General features: G+C 40.2%; 1 protein-coding gene across 2 annotated transcripts in view; it reads right to left on the bottom strand.

Moving 5' to 3' along the window:
• Window positions 1-20,031, bottom strand: part of cntn3a.1 (contactin 3a, tandem duplicate 1) — a 176,946-nt gene that overhangs the window by 144,043 nt on the left and 12,872 nt on the right. For both annotated transcript variants that reach the window (XM_088332058.1, XM_088332059.1), the window contains exon 2: window positions 4,175-4,309. In XM_088332058.1, the coding sequence (XP_088188184.1) occupies window positions 4,175-4,229 (55 nt within the window). In that variant the 5' untranslated portion in view covers window positions 4,230-4,309. The remainder of the gene's footprint in view (window positions 1-4,174; window positions 4,310-20,031) is intronic.

The following is a 20,031-nucleotide window of genomic DNA, read 5'->3' as shown; positions in this document are numbered from 1 at the left end:
CTTTGAGATCTGTCATTGAGTGACAAATACCATTTCAGCGTTTAAGAAGTAAAAAAATATTCCAGGCACTTCTTTTCAGATTTTAAAAGTAAAGCAGTAAAGTCAAATAAAATCACATGTCAACTTTGGAGCGATGCAGCCTTCGTGTGTAAAAAAGAGAAATGGGATCAATAGTCTAAGGAAATATCTAACCATGCCACACTGCACTAGCCCATATTAAAAACTATTACATATGAGATTCAATATTGCCATTTTTATGAAGGGAAAATAAAGCTTTTTCATTGGGGAAACATTATTGATTAGATATACCACTTCTATGTTAGAGAAGAAAACTAAAGCTTGTTCCTTGTTGCCATTATTTCGTTTTACCGTGTACATAAGCAGAAGCACGTTCTGCTTCAGCAAGGACCATTTGTCATCAAATTAAAGCAATACAACTTGCTTGTATTCCCTAAGCAATGGTGGGAAAGTTATTAGATGTCAGATACGTGTGTGACTTTGATGATCAGTTAAAAGTTTCGTTTGCAATGTCAATTGAAAGGACTTCTTTCCTTTTTTTGTATTTTATCGCTCGTCATTGCTCTTCTTTCTCTCTCTGTTCTCTCTTTCTTAAAGTGTCTTGCTCGATTCTTAAGGATGTACTGCTGCTGTGGTTAATGGCCGAATTATCAAACCTTCAAAATGAAGGAAAGCCTTACAATGTCAACACTTAAAAAAATCCGTCAATGTAAAAAGTCATTGGTTAATTTAACCAATGCAGACACACAAATATGAAGGTATATTAATTTGTTATTTTAAATCAACTCCTTCTCCCGAGTCCTTAAATATAAAATGTGAAATTTCGGATTTGCTTCAGGAAAGGTCCTGCAAATCAAGTTAATTGCTCGCGCTATGGCTGGGCTTTACTACCGTGGGCCTGGGTCGGCCAGGGCTAGATATTTTCAGGCTAAAGCTTGTACAATACAATTGTCTGTGTACAATAAAATTGATAATTTAATGTTTGTAAAATTGTCACTATACTAGTCACTTTTACTGTATGAATTGTTCAGTAAGGGAGTGGCTAAGCATATCAGCTTTAATTAGATGGGTGTAAATACTTGCAACCTATTTTAACATCACCTCTCTGTTCCACTCACAAACACACAAACAGAACAAACTCAAGTCCAGCAAGAGGCCCTTGGGGAAGAATGGGAATGATCTGGTTAACTTCGGATCAACTTTTCACAGGAGACACTTCCTTGTGGGTCATCTGCTCGCCCACATAGCCCTTCTGACTGGTGGATAACCTCCCTTAAAGCAGGTACTTCATATGACCCTACGTTCTCTTTCCAGTAATGTGCTCATGCATTTTAAAGTACAGTTCGTGTCTTTCTTAGAACACTCAAGCTTTTAGGGTCTTAATATATTCTGCTATCCTCAGGCTTCTGCCATAACCACGTGACTAATCTTTTCTACTACAGTAATCCCTCACTATATCGCGGTTTACCTACTTTGCATATTTTCATCATGTATTGTGTTCTGCATTTTTGGCTCAACAGTTACCCCGCCCTCTCTCTGCCTGTGTCTGCCTGTGCATCAATAAAGTTGCAGTCTAGGCTGTACACATACATAAAACAGCTGGATGAACCTACATTACATAGGCGCAAACATTTTTCAATTTGAAGTTCCTCTGAAAGCTATCATGTCAACAAAACGCTTTTAAGTAACTGCTGCTGGGCCCAAAAGGGAGACTAAAATGCTTTCTATCACCAACATAGTTGGACTTCTTGCAACGGTAAAGTGGGATAATAGCAGTTTTGCATAATGTCCAAACGATGGCAACAAAATATCAAGTGAAGTAAAGTGGAACATTTTACAACATTTATAATTCATCTTTAATTGTGTTTTATTACAGGCCGCTGAACAAAACTGGCAGAAAAATGTATTTATAATATATTGATACACTAAAGACATAAGTGCAAGATTCACTTTTTTAGGCCAAATTGAGCTTTTTGCTAAATCAGGTTTCCAATAGATAGCTGATTTTTCTGTACACGTTCTCATGTCGGTCAACCAATGATATTCCATATAACCAATCAATAAAGCAATATAGTAAGAAAATTAAATTTATAATTATTTTTTTTAATTATAATTTGACAGTGCAAGAGCTTTTTGCATAAAATAGAAGTTCGTAAATAGGTATGATTACCCCATGTGCGGTCCCTTCTCAAGGTTTTTTCATTTTCCTCATGTTGAGGTTTTTTAGTTTTTCCTTGCCCTCATGTAGGTTTTAGATCAGGGGATGGTGTAATAATAGTCTGTGGTTTGCAATAATCTGTGGTCTGTGCAGTCATTTGAGACTATTTGTGGTTAAGGGCTATACAAAAAAACACGAACTGACTTGACTTGAGAATACAGTATATGGTAGAGAGAATATCTCCAGAAGGAAAAATTCAGCACTCTCATACTCTGGGCGTGAGTCAGCCCCACCGTAACTGTATTTAGATGTACTTTGTAGGTAGCTATAAACTCGTTGGCTTGTTGGCGAAGGAGGAGCAGTTTGCCATAAGTGGAAGTTGTTCTTCATGAACATTTTGGGACCGAAGTAGCTCAGGAGGTAAAGCGCTCGTCTTGGGATCAAGAGGGCACAGGTAATTGCCTTGCATGGCTGACTCTGCTATCGGTTATTTAATGTGTGTAAAAAGGGAAAGTGTGAAGCAAATTGTAAAGTGCTTTGGAAGGTCTTTATTGACCTGAAAAGTGATATATAAATGCAGAACATTTACATTTATAAAGTTCACTGCTCAGGGATCCCTTACCCGCTAGGCCCTAGCTGGACTGCTTGGCAGGTAAGCCTTCAATGACTAGCGGCTAGGGTGATAGGTGCACCACTTTATGTGGTGCCCATCCCTCTACAGGCCTGTCTTTTGGGTGTGGGTTTGCTCCCCCACATGAAACAGTACTGGGACTTTCTGTTTTCTTCATTTTATCACATTTGTCTCTGGTACCTTGACTAAAAATAGTGTGATAATGAGAGAAAACCAAATACCTTTTCATATAGTATGTATATCATTAGTGGTCCTGTAGTTAGGATTCTGCACACTTACTGTCGTGAGCCAAGTTCGATTCCCATTGTTTTGCGAATGTGAACAGCGAAACGTTTTGACTGATTAAACATTGCACAAATACGGTAATATATCATAAAAATAAAACATTGTGTATACTGTAACGCACACCCAAAATTTGAAATATTTGTTTAGGGAAAAAGGGTGCACGTTATACACGGATAAATACAATAAGCATCTAAGTATCACTTTGCCCTATTACGCACCTAACATGTCAGACCATTTGCGTGTATTTGGCAGCGGTGCCTTGGGTCTGCTCAGTCAAACTATTAATGTTGTATCAAATCTATTAGCATATGTGACCATATTTATATATTTGACTGTATGCAAAAGGGCACACACACACAAATGTATGGTGGAGATTCCAATCCTGCCAACGCACTGTTACTTCAGGACATGTAACAACAAATCATCAGATGTGTGTTGGATTTACATACAAACCCAGCTAATTGCCAAGGAGGTGAAAGTCAATGTGGACACCAAGCACAAAGAGACAAAGTGATGAAGTAAGACACAGATGCTAATTATTTCCAAGCACAGCTGCTATGGGAGAGCGGGTAATCTGGATCAAGACAACCTGAAAGATTAGTCATTCTTTAATATACTACGCTCAGACTGCAAAGCTCTAATTTATCTTGCTCTCATCTTCAAACTCCGACATTAGGAGAACTCACATTTGACCCTGAACATTTTGCAAGAGACACAAATTAGGCTTCTCATTAAAAGCAAGATCAGGAGATTTCTGTACTACTAGCCATGCAATCTTAATTAGGGTAATGATTGAAGTGCCCCATCAGATGAATAGCCACATGTTCAACTGAAGGGAAAGTGAAGCTTGTTTTTCTACAGAGGGGAATATGGCTGATTTACCCAGCAATGCCCCAGAGTTGAAGAAGATATGTTTGAATTGATGTTGAGAAAATATATAAAAACTATGGGGTGAAGAAAAGAAACAGCTGGAAATTCCTGTTTTTTTCCTCATACTTTCAAGTGCCCTGTGACCACCATTCTCCTCAAAGATGGTCAATGTCCAAACAAAAATAGAGAAATTAGTTTCATTGAAGGCTTACCTGCCAAGCAGTCCAGCAACGACAGCAGCAGTGCCAGTTTCCACATCAACTCCATTTTACTGGTGTCGAGTAGATGCAAGCTCAAATCCAATCTTAATTTATTTCTCCGTGTTTTTTAACACTTACACTTGTCCCCTGTTGGAAAAAAGGAGAGAAAAAATCAGTTAAAGTGAAATCTGTTGGAGTTAATGTATTCAATTGGACGAATCTGTTTGCTTTGCATGTTCCACCATTCCACTATTGCTTTATTTCAGTGTCAGCTGGTCAATTTCATGCAAAATGGCCTTGCATCATCCAAGCGTACTGAGTGCCCTTGAGCAAAGGCCTGTAACGCAATAGCACATGGTTGTTGGACTGTGTATGACCAGGTCAGTCGTGTGTCTAAAAACAATAGCTAATGATGTGAATTCAACCAAACATTTATGACAGAACTCTGTACAATATAATGTACCGTATCGACTGAATCTTTATCCTTTGCACGTGACGTCACGCTGCCTTCGCTGGCAGAACGAGAGCCGTGACTGAGGGCAAGAGACACTTGAGCGCACGGCAGTTGAATAGGCAGTTGAGTTGAAACAAATACCAATAACCAGGACCGACAAATATAACTACCACTTTTTACCATCGTGATTAATTCCTGAGCGGTGAACAAGCATAAAAGCCCAATTTAGAATGTTATCTATTTTGAAGAAGACGGCAATTTTTATCTGCAGCCAAACGAAGGGACAACACTGACAGGCTGGCAGCCCTAAAGTATTCCAGGTAAGCAGCGAACATTTTTACAAGGTATGTATTTCCGAGCAACTTTATGTTAAGTAGATACGTATATACTCTATCATAAAGCTTATTACACCAAAATTAACTTCCAAATTACAAATAAAATGAGAGACGAACATTCAGAAGAGAAAACGTCAATGTAAAAACATCAAAGTACCGTCCATAAATTTTCAACAGGCTCAAAAGTTATTTCTATAATACACTGTCCTATACTGTTCCATGACATTCCCTAAAGATTTAGTAACATTTGCGCTAGGGGGAATGCCAGCAAAAGGAAGCACAGTAATGCATACTAGCTACCAAGTACTGGTGAGAATCCAGATGTTTAGAATCGAAGTGGAATGGACTTCTGTGCTCGTCATGGTTTGTCCATTATTAACACCATGTTCAGACATAAGGGTGTCCATATGTGCACTTGGCACCAGGACACCCGAGGCCGTGGTTCGATGATCGACTTTGTCGTCGTTTCGAGGTACCTGCGGCCGCATGTTCTGTACACTCGGGTGAAGAGAGGGGCGGAGCTGTCAACTGATCACCACCTGGTGGTGAGTTGGCTTCGATGGTGGGGGAAGATGCCGGCCCGACCCGGCAGACCCAAGCGTGTTGTGAGGGTCTGTTGGGAACGGCTGGCAGAATCTCCTGTCAGAAGAAGTTTCAATTCACACCTCCGGCAGAACATTGCCCATGTCCCGAGGGAGGCGAGGGACATTGAGTCCGAGTGGACCATGTTCCGCGCCTCCATTGTCAAAGCGGCTGATCGGAGCTGTGGCCGTAAGGTAGTCGGTGCCTGCCGCGGCGGCGACCCTCAGACCCGTTGGTGGTCACCGGCGGTGAGGGATGCCGTCAAGCTAGTCTTATCGGGCATTCCGGGCCTGTGGGACTCTGGAAGCAGCTGGCAGGTATCGGCTGGCCAAGCGGAATACGGCTTCGACTGTTGCCGAGGCAAAAACTCAGGCATGGGAGGAGTTTGGCGAGGCCATGGAAGCCAACTTCTGAACGGCTTCAAGGAAATTCTGGTCCACCACCCGGCATCTTAGGGGGGGAAGCGGTGAGCCATTGACACTGTGTATAGTGCTGATGAGGCGCTGCTGACCTCGACCCGGGACGTTGTGAATCGGTGGGCAGAGTACTTCGAAGACCTCCTCAATCCCACCGACACATCTTCCTTTGGGGAAGCAGAGCCTGAGGACTCTGGGTTGGGCTCTCGTATCACTGGGTTTGAAGTCACCGAGGTGGTCAAAAAACTCCTCGGTGGCAGGGCCCCGGGGGTCGATGAGATCCACCCAGAGTTCATTAGGGCTCTGGATGTTGTGGGCGTGTAATGGTTGACACGCCTCTGCAACATCGCGTGGACATCGGGGACAGTGCCTCTGGACTGGCAGACTGGGGTGGTGGTTCCCGTCTTTAAGAAGGGGGACCGGAGAGTGTGTTCCAACTACAGGGGAATCACACTTCTCAGCCTCCCTGGTAAGGTCTATTCAGGGGTACTGCAGAGGAGGGTCCGCCAGGAAGTCGAATCTCGGATTCAGGAAGAACAGTGTGGTTTTCTTCCTGGCCGTGGAACACTGGACCAGCTCTATACACTCTTTAGGGTCTTTGAGGGTGCATGGGAGTTTGCCTGTCCGGTCTACATGTGTTTTGTGGACTTGGAGAAGGCATTCGACCGTGTTCCTCAGGAGGCCCTGTGGGGGGTGCTTCGGGAGTATGGGGTACCGCACAGTCTTATCCGGGCTGTGCGGTCCCTGTATGCCCGGTGCTAGAGTCTGGTCCGCATTGCCGGCAGTAAGTCGGATTCGTTCCCGGTGAGGGTTGGGCTCCGCCAGGGCTGCCCTTTGTCACCGATTCTGTTCCTAACTTATATGGACAGAATTTCTAGGCGCAGCCATGGCGGGGATGGAGTCCGGTTTCGGGGCTTCAGCATTGCGTCACTGCTTTTTGCAGATGAAGTGGTCCTGTTGGCTTCCTCAGGCCGTGATCTTCAGCTCTCGCTGGAGCGATTCGCAGCCGAGTGTGAATCGGTAGGATGGAACGGGAGATCGACAGGCGGGTCGGTGCAGCGTCTGCCGTCATTCGGACCCTGTACCGGTCCGTCGTGGTGAAGAGGGAGCTGAGCCGAAAGGCAAAGCTCTCAATATACCGGTCGATCTACGTTCCTACACTCACCTATGGTCATGAACTCTGGGTCATGACCGAAAGAACACGATCCCGGATACAAGTGGCCGAAATGAGTTTCCTCCGCAGGGTGGCTGGGTTCTCCCTTAGAGATGAGGTGAGAAGCTCAGTCATCCGGGAGCGACTCTGTGTAGAGCCACTGCTCCTCCGCGTTGAAAGGAGCCAGTTGAGGTGGCTCGATGCATCCTGGACGCCTCCCTCGGGAGGTGTTCCGGGCATGTCCCACCGGCAGGAGGCCCCGGGGTGACCCAGGACACGTTTGAGAGACTATGTCTCTCGGCTGGCTTGGGAACACCTCGGGGTCCCGTCAGATGAGCAAGAGGAGGTGGCTGGGGATAGGGACGTCTGGGCTTCCCTTTTAACGCTGCTGCCCCCGCGACCCGACCTCGGTTAAGCGGGAGACAATGGATTGGATGGATGGATACTTTATTTATTTTTTGTTCAAAGATTTGTGATTGTTTCTGATTTAAGATAAGCAAAAAAATATGTTTATATTAATTGAGTGATCATGGTCTAGGGTATCATTGACTCCACGCAATAAGTGCCCAAAAATACCAAGATGCAAAAATGGAAATAATTTTCTGTGAAGTATATCAAGTAACTCGCAATGAATAATGAGACGACTAAAATATTACCCTCTGACTTATCTTTAAATAGCAGAGGCAATCATATTTGTATGAATGTGTAGCAGCAGTAGTCTTCACACGTTCACACAAAATACGCTCCTGCGAGTCTACAAAACTGTCATTTACCATAAAAATCTCATTATAGATATTAACCTCAGAGTGTCATCTTTGCGTCCAATGTATCACGTAGTTGATACTATGAGAATATCATGTAAATACATTTCTAGCTCTTAACAAGGAGACTTAAAATCAACTTTTTATGCGTTTGGATATTTTTCTGGGGTTCTTATCAGGGAGAATACATAATTGCAAACAATTCGCTGAATACATATTTGATATTAAAGTGTAAAACAGGGAGAAAAACTTGAAATTCAAAAGAGAAAGGCAGTGCTACATCATACGTTTTGAATTTGAATTGTGGAAGATCTGGAAGTCACCCCTGTGGAATTTTGACTCAAGACAGGGTAAACCTTGGACTGTATATCACTCCATGTACTTAGATTATTAAATACCATGATCTGTAAATGTTAATGTCTCATTCTTAAAATGATGACTGCTCAATGATGGCAACTGAACAGATGGATAGAGTGGAATAATTTGTGATGATAATCAAATTACAGTTCTTTCTGTTAAACAAACATTTCCAATTATTTTCTTCAAAGTCTTTTGCTTATTTAGCGAAGGATGTATTTAAGATCCGCCTGGGTCGTTGATAGTGATGGGTTACACTGGAAATTGTCAATTGTCAATATGATCTAAGTAAAGACTTGGTAGTATCGATCGATACGATCCAATACTGTTTGTTTGGAAATGTCATAATCATTGAATAATTAAATGCCCTCCTTGGGTTCGTTTCCGATAAACAAAGCACAATTATTTTAGGCACTACGTCCATCCATCCATCCATCCATTATCTGCACCGCTTATCCTCAGTAGGGTCGCGGGGGTGCTGGAGCCCATCCCAGCCATCTTCGGGCAGTGGGCAGAGGACACCCTGAACCGGTTGCCAGCCAGTCGCAGGGCACACAGGGACAGACAATTTGCTCGCTCATTCACACCTTGGGACAATTTGGACCGGCCAATCATCGAATTAACCTGACATGCATGTTTTTGGAATGTGGGAGGAAACCGGAGTGCCCAGAGGAAACCCACGCAAGCACGGGGTGAACATGCAAACTCCACACAGGTAGGTTGGTAGCTGGGTTTGAACCCATGACCTCAGAACTTTGAAAAATGAGCAGCAATGAAACGAAAATACAAATATAACAATGTCAACATGACAACGATACATCCCACTGCACAATATTTTGAAAAATGGGTCGGAAAGTGCAAATTGTGCAAACAATACGATCTAAAAGCCAGTATAAAAAAGATTTTCGACGACAACAACTGTTTCAGAACTAAAGTCTGGAGAGTCAAACAAAAAAAAATCAGCAATGTAACAAAAAGTTGTTTTGACTCTGTTGCGAAACTGATCACGGATTTACAGGCATTTGTTCAGAAACAGACACAATTACAATTTTGGTTTCAACTTGTTGCCCTTTTTTAATGTGTTTCTGTAAAATTGCCACAGTAGCGGACCACTTTAGCACGTATATTACACTTGTAATTTTCCTTTTTTGCTGTCGTAATAAATACTCAACACTGCGCTGCATTTCCTGTTTGCCTCTGTAATATTTAGCTTCCTAAAATGATGCCTAAATAGAATTGGCCCTCTTTACTGCCTGGCAGGCAAGATGCAGTGCAAGGCCTATTAGGGGGAAGTATTCCTGTCAGTCATCTTCTTAGGCATAAACATTAAGAATAACCGAGGGCGCCCGCTCAGATGAAGATAGTGCTATCATCATAAAGAAGTGGTGATTTAAGGAAATAAGTGAATGAAAGAAGTTTTGATACCAGGACAATAGTATTGATCCGATCCAAGTACCTGCTTCGTATCAATAATAGCGGTATTTGGAATTGATCCACCCACCCTAGTAATTGGAGCTCGACTTCCTGTTGTGTGTCATGAGCAATTACTACAATTAATAGTGGTAGAATTCCAATCCCTCAATTTCCTCCGCCATTTACGATCACAATGGTTGCAGGAGTTCTGGATTGAGCCTATCCCCGTTGTCTTCAGGGAAGTGTTTGCCAACTAATCTTGGTTTCACACTGCAAAAGAAGTTGCCCAATTTCTGCCCTTCTCAATCATTTCAAATTGGAAGTCAACCGTAAGTATTTCCTGACAATGTTCTATGGGCCACCACAAGTCTAAACACATCATTTTTGATATCATTGTATTTGTAGTACCGTATTTTCCGCACTATAAGGCGCACCTAAAAGCTTTTATTTTTTTCAAAAGCTGACCATGCACCTTATAATACAGTGCGCCTTATTTATGGATCAATTTTAAAATTGCAAAGTTTTCCAACTAACTTGCAGCCGCCGACTATATTTTCCCCCGAACGCCAAGTAGTACGCAGTGTATGCTGGGATTTATTTACCGGCGTTTCATTGGCTAACCAATGTGTCAATCATCATTTGAATCGATCAATTTTGGCTAAAGTTATTCGGAGGTCAAGGGGCGGATCCTTTTTATCATTTACAGGCTGGCATTGGCTTAAACGGCAAACAAAGCCTGCAATTGGCCGAAAAAGATGTGTCAATCATCAGTTGAATCGATCACTATTGGCTAAAGTTATTCGGAGGTCAAGGGGCGGATCCTTTTTATCATTTACAGGCTGGCATTGGCTTGAACGGCAAAACAAAGCCTGCAATTGGCCGAAAAAGATGAATGCGTATAGCATGTGGCTGACGGCATAGAGAAAGCATTGTTTTCTATTCTGTATTTGTAAATATTGTATTCTCCTGGATTTACTACCCTCACGGATATAAGAGGACATTGGCTGCACATTATTATGAACACAACGACTTCGGTGAGCTACTCCGGGTTTTATATTGTCCCTGTATCTTGTTTCAGACTGAACTCGATGTTTCTGTGATAAGCGGTGCAGATAATGGATGGAATGGAGTGTTTATTTTTAAATTAAACTCAATTCCAAGAGTTTATTGTCATATGCACAGTAAAGTTGCGAGCGAAAAAGATAATACATACTAAGGAATGGTTAGCATTTCTTGAATCCCAAGACTTTAACCTTCCGAATGATGGAACGATGCATTTGAATGACATCTGACGGACACCGCATCCGCACGTGTTCTCGACACGTATTTGCGTCTTTGCAAGCTTTCGGAATGTTAAGGGGGTAATAAGTTGGACTGAACTATCTGACTGTTTTGTCCACGTTCCTATTGTAGCGCCTTATAATCCGGTGCGTCTTATGTATGTCAAAAATAGGACCAAAAACTATTTTTTCGGGGTGCGCCCTATAACCCGGTGCGCCTTATAGTGCGGAAAATACGGTACATTAGTTAAAAGGCAAAATGTCTCTATTTTCATAAAACTACTGGACTAGTTTTAGGTTTGCTAAATGGTGGAATAAATGGGGAAACACCAGAGTCAAACTTAATTTAAACAATAGCCATCAATTTAATGAACAATGGACAAGAAAATAGACAACATTTAAAGTAGCACTCTCACTTGGTTTTAAATGTTAGATGTGAAGTTCCAAATTTAGGGAATCCTAAATTCATAGCTATTTGCTATAAGCACACAATGGTTCTCAAAGTTGAGCTCTATAATGAATCAGATCTGTGTTGGATCACCGAGATTTTACACTCGCAATGATGTCTAATATATATTTTTTTTCAAAACAATTGTTTTTAAGTATAACAAATTGCTGTTCTCTTTCGTAAACAGGTTGAATATTTCAATTATCTCATCTCATTAGCCATACCGCTTTTTCCTCATTAGGGTCGCGGGGGGGCTGGAGCCCATCCCAGCCATCTCCGGGCAGTGGGCAGGGGACACCCTGAACTGGTTGCCAGCCAATCGCAGGGCACACAGGGACAGACAACTCATTTATGTTGTTGTATAATCAAATATTTACTGTAATGTATTTCTCCTTTATATTTAACAATACATGTCTTAAAGCAAATGATGTCACACTCATATGTATGAATCATATGTGTCACCTCCTATTTATATGGGTGCAAATTCTTTTGGCTACTAATGTAGCAAGTTGAGACTGAAGTGGTGGGGAAATTTGGGAATGATATGTGTGTATTTATTGTATTAAAATATCTATGTTATGGCATTAGTATATAATTAGTATAGATACAGGGTGTCACTGAAAGCCAGTGTAATGGCTGTTCTCAAAGGGCCTGATGTAACTTAAAAATCCAACTAAATAGAATTGCTACGTTAAATAAATGTAAATATTCATTAATGTAGAGTAACTCTGAATTAATTAATGATTCAAGTCACAGTTGCTTTAAAAATGTCACTACATACATAAATTAAATTTCCTAAACTAAATACAGTGATACTTCTACATACAAAGTATTCAAGCAACGAGAAATTCAAGATAAGCGATGTCTTTCAAACAACTATTTGTCTGATGTGCGAAAGAAAACTCAAGTTATGAGAATTTCCAGGGGTTATTACTAGAGACCCTTTTAAGTCATTTGATATCTTATGTATCTTATTATTGTATATGAATGGTCCATTACGATTTATTATATGTTTTTAGTAATCAGGAAGATGTGTTTTATAGCTATTTATGGTTAACTTAAATGCTTTTGGGAGGCCGAGAACAAATTAATCAGTTTTCATTTATTTTGTATAAAGAAACCTTGCTTAAGAAAGGACCTATCCTAGCACGACCCATGAAAGAATTATTCTCATGTTATGGTGTCACTGTATAACAAAATAACAATATCCAATCTAACAAAATTCCACGCATTGGCATTTATATGAAAATACTGACATGTAGTGGCGCAGAGCCGACACTTTGCAGATATCGTAGTACACAGATATTGTGGGAAATGTAGTTTTTGGTCAAGTCTTTTGACCTGCTATATTTTAAACACGCAGATATTTTAAGCTTTCACGGGCCACACAAAATGATTTGACGGGGCTTGACTCCTACCCATGTGGTCTAGATTGTAATTTTCAATTCAATTGCACTCGCCTTCTTGTCAAAGATGTATAATGGATTTGGCTATTGTTCATGTAGTTCTGACTTTATTTTGGACCCATATCAAATTCAAACCATGTGCACTTGCCATTATTTTGAATTGAAACCTACAATTATGGCAGCTGGTTTAGTTCGAGCAAAACTAGAGCTCCCAAGATGTCTCAATCAAAAACCTCATCTTATCTTTAACACCAACCTTTCGATCTACTGTACTGAACACATGTCTGCCATCCTGACATGAGGCTTAGGATAGATAGAGGATAAAAAGACACCTTTTGATCCAAAGATGCTGACTAGAGGCAGATGGCAGGTCAGGCACTGCAGTGTTCTGAGCGGTTGTTTAACATCATCCTTACTGATTTACCCCTGTGCATTGCTGGTGACATGAAAAATGGCTTAATTTAAACTAACATTGATTACTTGTGTTAGGGTGTGGGGTTGTGTGTGGGTGTCTTGCTGCTTAATTTATCCGGGAAAAAAAGCTAATTCTATTCACTAAGGTGCAGAACACAGTGTTAAGACATTTTTGGAGCGTGGTTAAATTCCCCTATGATGAGACATACGTTTGACCTAAGTTCGGCTAACAGGTTTTGCTGTATTATTTTGCAACTGTAGCAAGGCATGTTTTGTATATTTAATCCATTAGCGTATTGCATGTATACGTGATCATACCTACTTAGTAGTCATGATGGAGTAGCTACGGGAGTCAAATACAAATCGAGTCGCTAATTCGCTAATACGAAATGGAAAAGGGTATAAGCGGTTGTGGTGGGTGCTTTTATCTGTGTGTATTAACTGCTACAGATAGGATAAATAGGGGGGAAAAAACAATCAGTACGCACATGAGTAGTTCAGTATAAACTATTAGGGTGAAATCCTGCTTAGCCTCCCCCAACCCCAAAATTATATTATATATATATATATATATATATATATATATATATATATATATATATATATATATATATATATATATATATATATATATATATATATACACACATCTCCCCGACCCTACTGTGGATAAGTGGTGCAGATAATGGATGGATAGCGGTACGGTTAGATGAGTGTATATATATATATATATATATATATATATATATATATATAATACATAAAGAAATGAATGAGTGATGTTGCACACATTTGAATACACACTGAACAATTGCGTATGGTTCTTTTCAGAACTTAATTGGCTAATTGGTTACTATTGGGTAAAGATTTTGGGGACTAAAGGAGGCAATGTTCATTATCAATAAAGGCCCTTATATGCTAATGCAGGTAATGGACCATAAAAACACTGCTATTAGCCGAGAGTGGTGTCAATCAAAAGATCAGACCCTAGCGACCATATTGGAGAGCATTTCACGAGTCTGTTTAATTGTACACAGGAATTATTTGGCTTTTTGGTGAATTTGATTTAATCTGTCGGCATTTTCATGAGTTTTATTGAAAAATAAATTGGGGTTTTCACCGAAATCCAAAACAACTTTGTCGGTGTCATGATTACCGATTCAGAGCACCTGCGACTGCTTAATTGGCGCCAACAGCCTGGACAGCTGATTGGCACTCTATTTAAACCCCCGGCTTCCAAGAGGAAGCAGTCAGATCGTTATGCGAACTGTTGCCACCAGCTCAGTAAGCCCTTTCGTCCGACTCTGTTTCTGCCCTGCTTTTCTCTGCCTGATCTTTGTTGCCAACCTGTTTCTGGACCTGACTTTGCCCTGTTCTGTCTGCCCGTTACCTGATCTGTTTTGCCCCGTTAACTGCCTGCCTCCTGTTGCCAACCTCGTTTACGAACTTGACACCGCCTTTGCTCTCCAGTCCCGGCCAGCGACTTGTAATTCCCGCCTGTCTTTGATCCTCCTAGCTAGACACAGAAGTGCCACTTCCGCATCACCCGCTCCTCTTGTCCATCAGCCATCGGATCGTGGAAGCAAGCTCTGCTCTCCCTCTTTATTAATAAAAACTGAAAAAAGGAGCGCTATTGGGTCCTGTGTCCGTTTCTGGTCTGTGACAGTCAGCCTAATTTGCCAAGAGACTGTGTCTTTTTTCAAACAATATAATATAAAGAGGCAATGCCAGACAAAACATGCTGACTAAAAAAAAACGAACTGGAAACATAAATTGTGAAAAGGTGAAGCAACTGGGAGCTGCTTTGCCAGCAGCACTTTTTCACAAGATCCTGTGAGTCAGATGAAAATGATACAAAGGGGAGGTACGAGGTCACAACGTTGATTGGCAAGCACTACAAATCCTTCACGGAGGCTGAATTTATTAAAGACAGTTCAAAGAATGCCAGGCTGAATTGTCGGCCCTCACACATTTTCAGCTTACCAAATCTGGCCTGCTTTCTGAAAAGTTTGGACACCCCAGGGTTAAACGCAAAGGGCTTAAGGTTTGATATGTATGCATTTTTAAAATAAAAACTTGTCATGTGTTTCCTATGTTGTCAGTATGTTAACATTTTGTTATTACCAGGTATTCATTATTATGTTAAGTTGAGCACTAAAACATCAGCTTTGTATAAGGTAAGGGCACTGGGTGATTTACATAAGTAGAGGCAAATTTAAGAAAAACAATTTTTGGAAAAATTGATCATGTATTTTAAAGACTCTGATCATGTCAATGTTTTCTTAAGCCAGATAGAAATGGAACTTCGAGGAATATCACAATGACCTATCAATGGTAAGGTATTTTCAGAGCCGGTCTAAAGTTAAAGTTAAGGACAAAGTTGTTATTGTTAAGCAGGAGAGCAGTGATTTTCAACCACTGTACACAGGTGTAGCGTGAGTAATTATCCAAAGTCACTTTTTAAAATTTAAAATTGTATAAAACATTTTTGAATCATTTTCTGCAAATATTATGTCATTGTCAAGTGTCTGTGCTGTAAAAAGTGGGGGTAATATGAATTATATCGTAATTACACATACTGTTCAGTGTCATTTTATAACATTTTTGGTTATTTGTGTGCCGCAAAATTTGTCCGAAAACATGCCCTAGCTCAAAAAAGGTTGAAAAACACTGCAGTAGAGAACAATGTGTGAACGAGTTTTTTTCATCACTGCATCTTGTCAGTGTAAATTTTCCATGGCGACAGAATTACAATTATAGTAATATGATAAAAAAAAGGAATTTTTCATAAAGTCGATTTAATTATGCGGCAAATGTTTATAAACACAAGAAAAATTGGTACCGTGAAAAATACATTTTTTTACTGACCATACTACTGATTTGTACAAAAATTAAATATAAATCAGGCACTGTGTTCGGTCAGTTGAGACATAAATACATAATTAATTCTTTGTCTATTTTTAGGGACAGACAAAAAAATAATACACTAAAATCAAGGAAACATTTTTTTTTTTATCCCTGTAAATCACAAAGACGCACATTAGCAGCGGTAGAACAGTAAATACAACAAACGTGATGTCCATTTTGTGAAGTTAATGTATTGGTCAACTGCAAAGTCTGTAACAAAAGTACTTAAAGCTGGTTGTCCATTACTTTAAAATATTGCACTGGCTGACACCATCTCCTAATGTGCAAGCATGTGAAATTCTTGAACACGCTCAAATAAACTCCTCCTTTTTCATCTTTTGGGGGTTAGGGTTGGCATTAGGACTGTATTTGAAACAGTCCTTTTATTACTTGCACCATTTTCACCGTAGAATAAAAGAAAACCGCCACCACAGGTGTGAAATCACTCTTCTCGTCCCTTTCCTCCGCCTCCTTTCCTCCAGCTTAATGCGCTCTGTGGCTGGAACATAGAGGATGAAAGAAATATAAAAGCAGCTAGGCGCAATGGAAAAATGAAATGTATATATAAAGGCTCTTTGAACTCAGTGAGGCATTGTTAACACATATTTGATTTAGAAAATATTCATTTTTAAACTTTTTAAGGACCCCTCAGAGTACGCAACCCCACCTTTGACGATTGTTAACAGTGTTAAATCAAACGGTTGTAACAACGAATTGTTCTTCTTTATTTCAAATACGTGTGTCAGGCACAGTCTGGCATAATGTTCAAACTCTCTTTTATACCCAAATATAATCATAAAAAATGTACAATTCATGTCATCAAAATCGTATTGCCTTAAATGTGACTTGAATCTTACAGAGGCGAGTCAGGCTCTGTTTTGTTCAAGTGTCGGACGTGTTCTTTATATGTTCGTGCGTCACTGATCTACTGCCACAGAACACAAGGACTGCTATGTATTCTTTGCAAATACAGTGGGACCTCGGTTATCGCGGTTAATAGGGACCAAAACAACCCGCGAAAAGTAAAAATCTGCGAAGTAGCGGCGCCCCTTCAAAAAAACAACAACAAAAAAACGTTTTGTTTTTTTTTAATTATTTTATTCTATTATTATTATTTTTTAGACCTGCGAAGCTCTGAACCCGCGAATGTCGAAGCACGAAGTAGCGAGGTCCCACTGTAGTCTTTTTTGGCCTTATCCAGGCTAGGATAGTTGATGTTGACGCAGCCATTTCTTTTTTTATGTTACTGATCAAGACAGATGCGCCATTGACTATTATGCATGCGCGACTCTCAGAAGAGATTGTATTCATGTAGAGATGCCTCTCTCTGTTGGAAAAATATGTCTGGGGACAATACTTGACAATAATATTCAATGTAAACTATTCTTATAATTGATTTTTGGCTGCATTGTTGACTTATTATTGCAGCCCTGCTGGAAAGACAAGTGTTCCAGGAATATTTCAAACTGGTAGGTGGCGATAGTTATAGACCGATAAGTTTTTCAGAGCGGATTCCTACACGGAAATTAGTATCAACCGACATTTAGAGCCAATATTAATATGCTTTTAAAGCTTAAAAATTGGCAAAAGAAAATTTTAACAATACAAAAAAACAAGAAACAAAGAACGTTTTTTTTATAATTTCCAATAAAACCATAACAGCTGTCTGAAACCATTTACAGTAAATGCATTAGAATTTCATGACTTATCTCTTACTTGAACCCAAAACAAACAGTGCAGGAGACAAAAATTGGGCTTAGCAGCAACTTGTATAAAATGTACATAAAAACAAAAATAGCTCACTGTTTTGGATTTCAATACAACCAACATGACTTAAATTAACTTAAAACAAAACATCCCAAAAGCAATGAAAATTTCAACAGAGCTGGCAAATTGAAGAGTGGGCACTCCTGTTTAAGAGCCAGATTGACGAACAAGTGTTATGATAAGAGCTGATATATTAGTCCCCACATGAACGTGTTCCCTTCAACAAGTTGACTACACTTTTTACGCTTATAATCACACACTTGCTTTTCTACCATGGACTTTTAAAAAATCTCAATATTATCAACGGCTTGATTCACACTCAAGCATGTGGGCATGTCGGGGAAATAGCAGAGTTGCCACTCTAACGTTACCCACGGCTGCTTATCCAATCAGAAGGCGCAGGTTGGATCGCGAGGAAGAAGGAGGAGGGAGGAGTAGGGGAAAAGAGCAAAGGAGTGATATCATTTGTTGTATTTAAGGTTTAAATAATTAAAAAAAGCCCAATACCAATATCAAATAATAATAATAAATATCAAATTCTCAGATATTGGTGCACATCATCAGGGCCAGTATATTTTGGTCAATCCAATGTGTTAATATAAGCTGTTCATAACTTCCAGTGAAGACACATTTATTTGTACATCCCACAACAGACCACAACTACATCATCCCCTGATCTGAAACTTACATGTCAAGACAACTGTCAAAACGATGTTGATATTTCCATTGTGCTCCTTGTCTAATGTCTAGTATGCACTGCTGTGTCAAAAACAAGTTTCCTTTTAAGAGTGAGTTCATCAAATGCAAGTGTGAGCACACGCATACCATTATGAAGTGACGCCAAATATTGAAGACAAATTGAGCAATGGCTCTGTCATTTTTTCACATATAGGACCTCACAACTACAAGACACAACCTGATATAATCTTGCTATCTAGATCAGTCTGTCACGGAGCTGCTGCAGCGGTATGATTCATGCGTGTGGGGTCAGGAAAGGAAATTTCACGATTACTAGCAATCTCAATGGGAGCGGGGACAGCAAATGAATTTTAAATAACCTCCAGGCACTTGGAGCTGTGGGATGGAGGAAAACACTGATCAAGGGGGTGTCTGCAGATCAAGTGAAGTCACAGCTCAGGTGATAAAAGATGCAGCATCGTAGCCATTTTTACTAGTCTTGTCTCGTTTCTGCAGCGAGTGGGTGTCTGGTCTCATTCATGATTCAGTGCTTTAGGGTGCTCGCTAGACCGAGTATGTCTGTTCGGTGCCCGAGTATTTCCTTGAGGAATTGTATCTTTATCTGGAAGAAGAGCACATTTCTATTAACACACATTTAAGCCCTGAAAAATTGATAGCAGCAGAGTGATCAGTTGTAGTGGAACGGGTCAAATCAACGGTCATCACCGTCTGGCTGAACTTTAATTTGATGTTTGTCGTCTCCAGATGCTGCCGTCAGTTCACAGAACAAAAAGAGGTTGCACTCAGGCCGTGATCAGAATCCTGATTACTTTTGTCTCTGATAATTGAGGGCATTTTAGAAACGCAATGCCAAATGTTAAAACAACATTATTTACCTCCTGTACCCACTGTCTGGGATGTAAAACAATATCACAATCGCAGCAGCAGTTTAACAGAATTAATGGCCGTGGATTTATTGATTAAGGATGCATGAAAAAAAAACACTCCTTCTTATTATTTGATCATATCAGTACATCTTCAATTTTATTTTACATTTTTTATCTAACGTAGCCTTTCATTTAAAAAGAAATGTATTGTTTCTAAGCAGAAGTCAAACATTTTACATATTTTTTGTCAGGTGAGGTGATCCTAAATATTGCAACAGCAGTGTTCTCAACAACCTCTTCTGACACACGAACCTGTTGATCGTCTGACAATATTTTAACGGCCTGGCTCAAGGGCATCAACAAACATATTTGTACGTTTTCTAAAATAACAATAACAACAAACAATTATAATATTGATAATAATAACATGGTATGTGGGGGGAAACTGGGGTACCCAGGGGCATGGGGAGAACAGGCAAACTCCACACAAAGAGTCAGATAGCTGGAATTAGGCAGATGTACTGATAGTATCACACTCCTGTCGCGATCTTAGCTTTTAAGGAATAACGTCATAACGGTTCACGAGCCAAACACTGTTTTTAAACAGAAAC

This window comes from Urocampus carinirostris, chromosome 3 (assembly GCF_059441175.1).
Source record: "Urocampus carinirostris isolate Australia breed hairy pipefish chromosome 3, RoL_Ucar_1.0, whole genome shotgun sequence".
In the NCBI taxonomy this organism is placed as follows: Eukaryota; Metazoa; Chordata; class Actinopteri; order Syngnathiformes; family Syngnathidae; genus Urocampus; species Urocampus carinirostris.
This window is presented reverse-complemented; position numbering and strand designations above follow the sequence as displayed.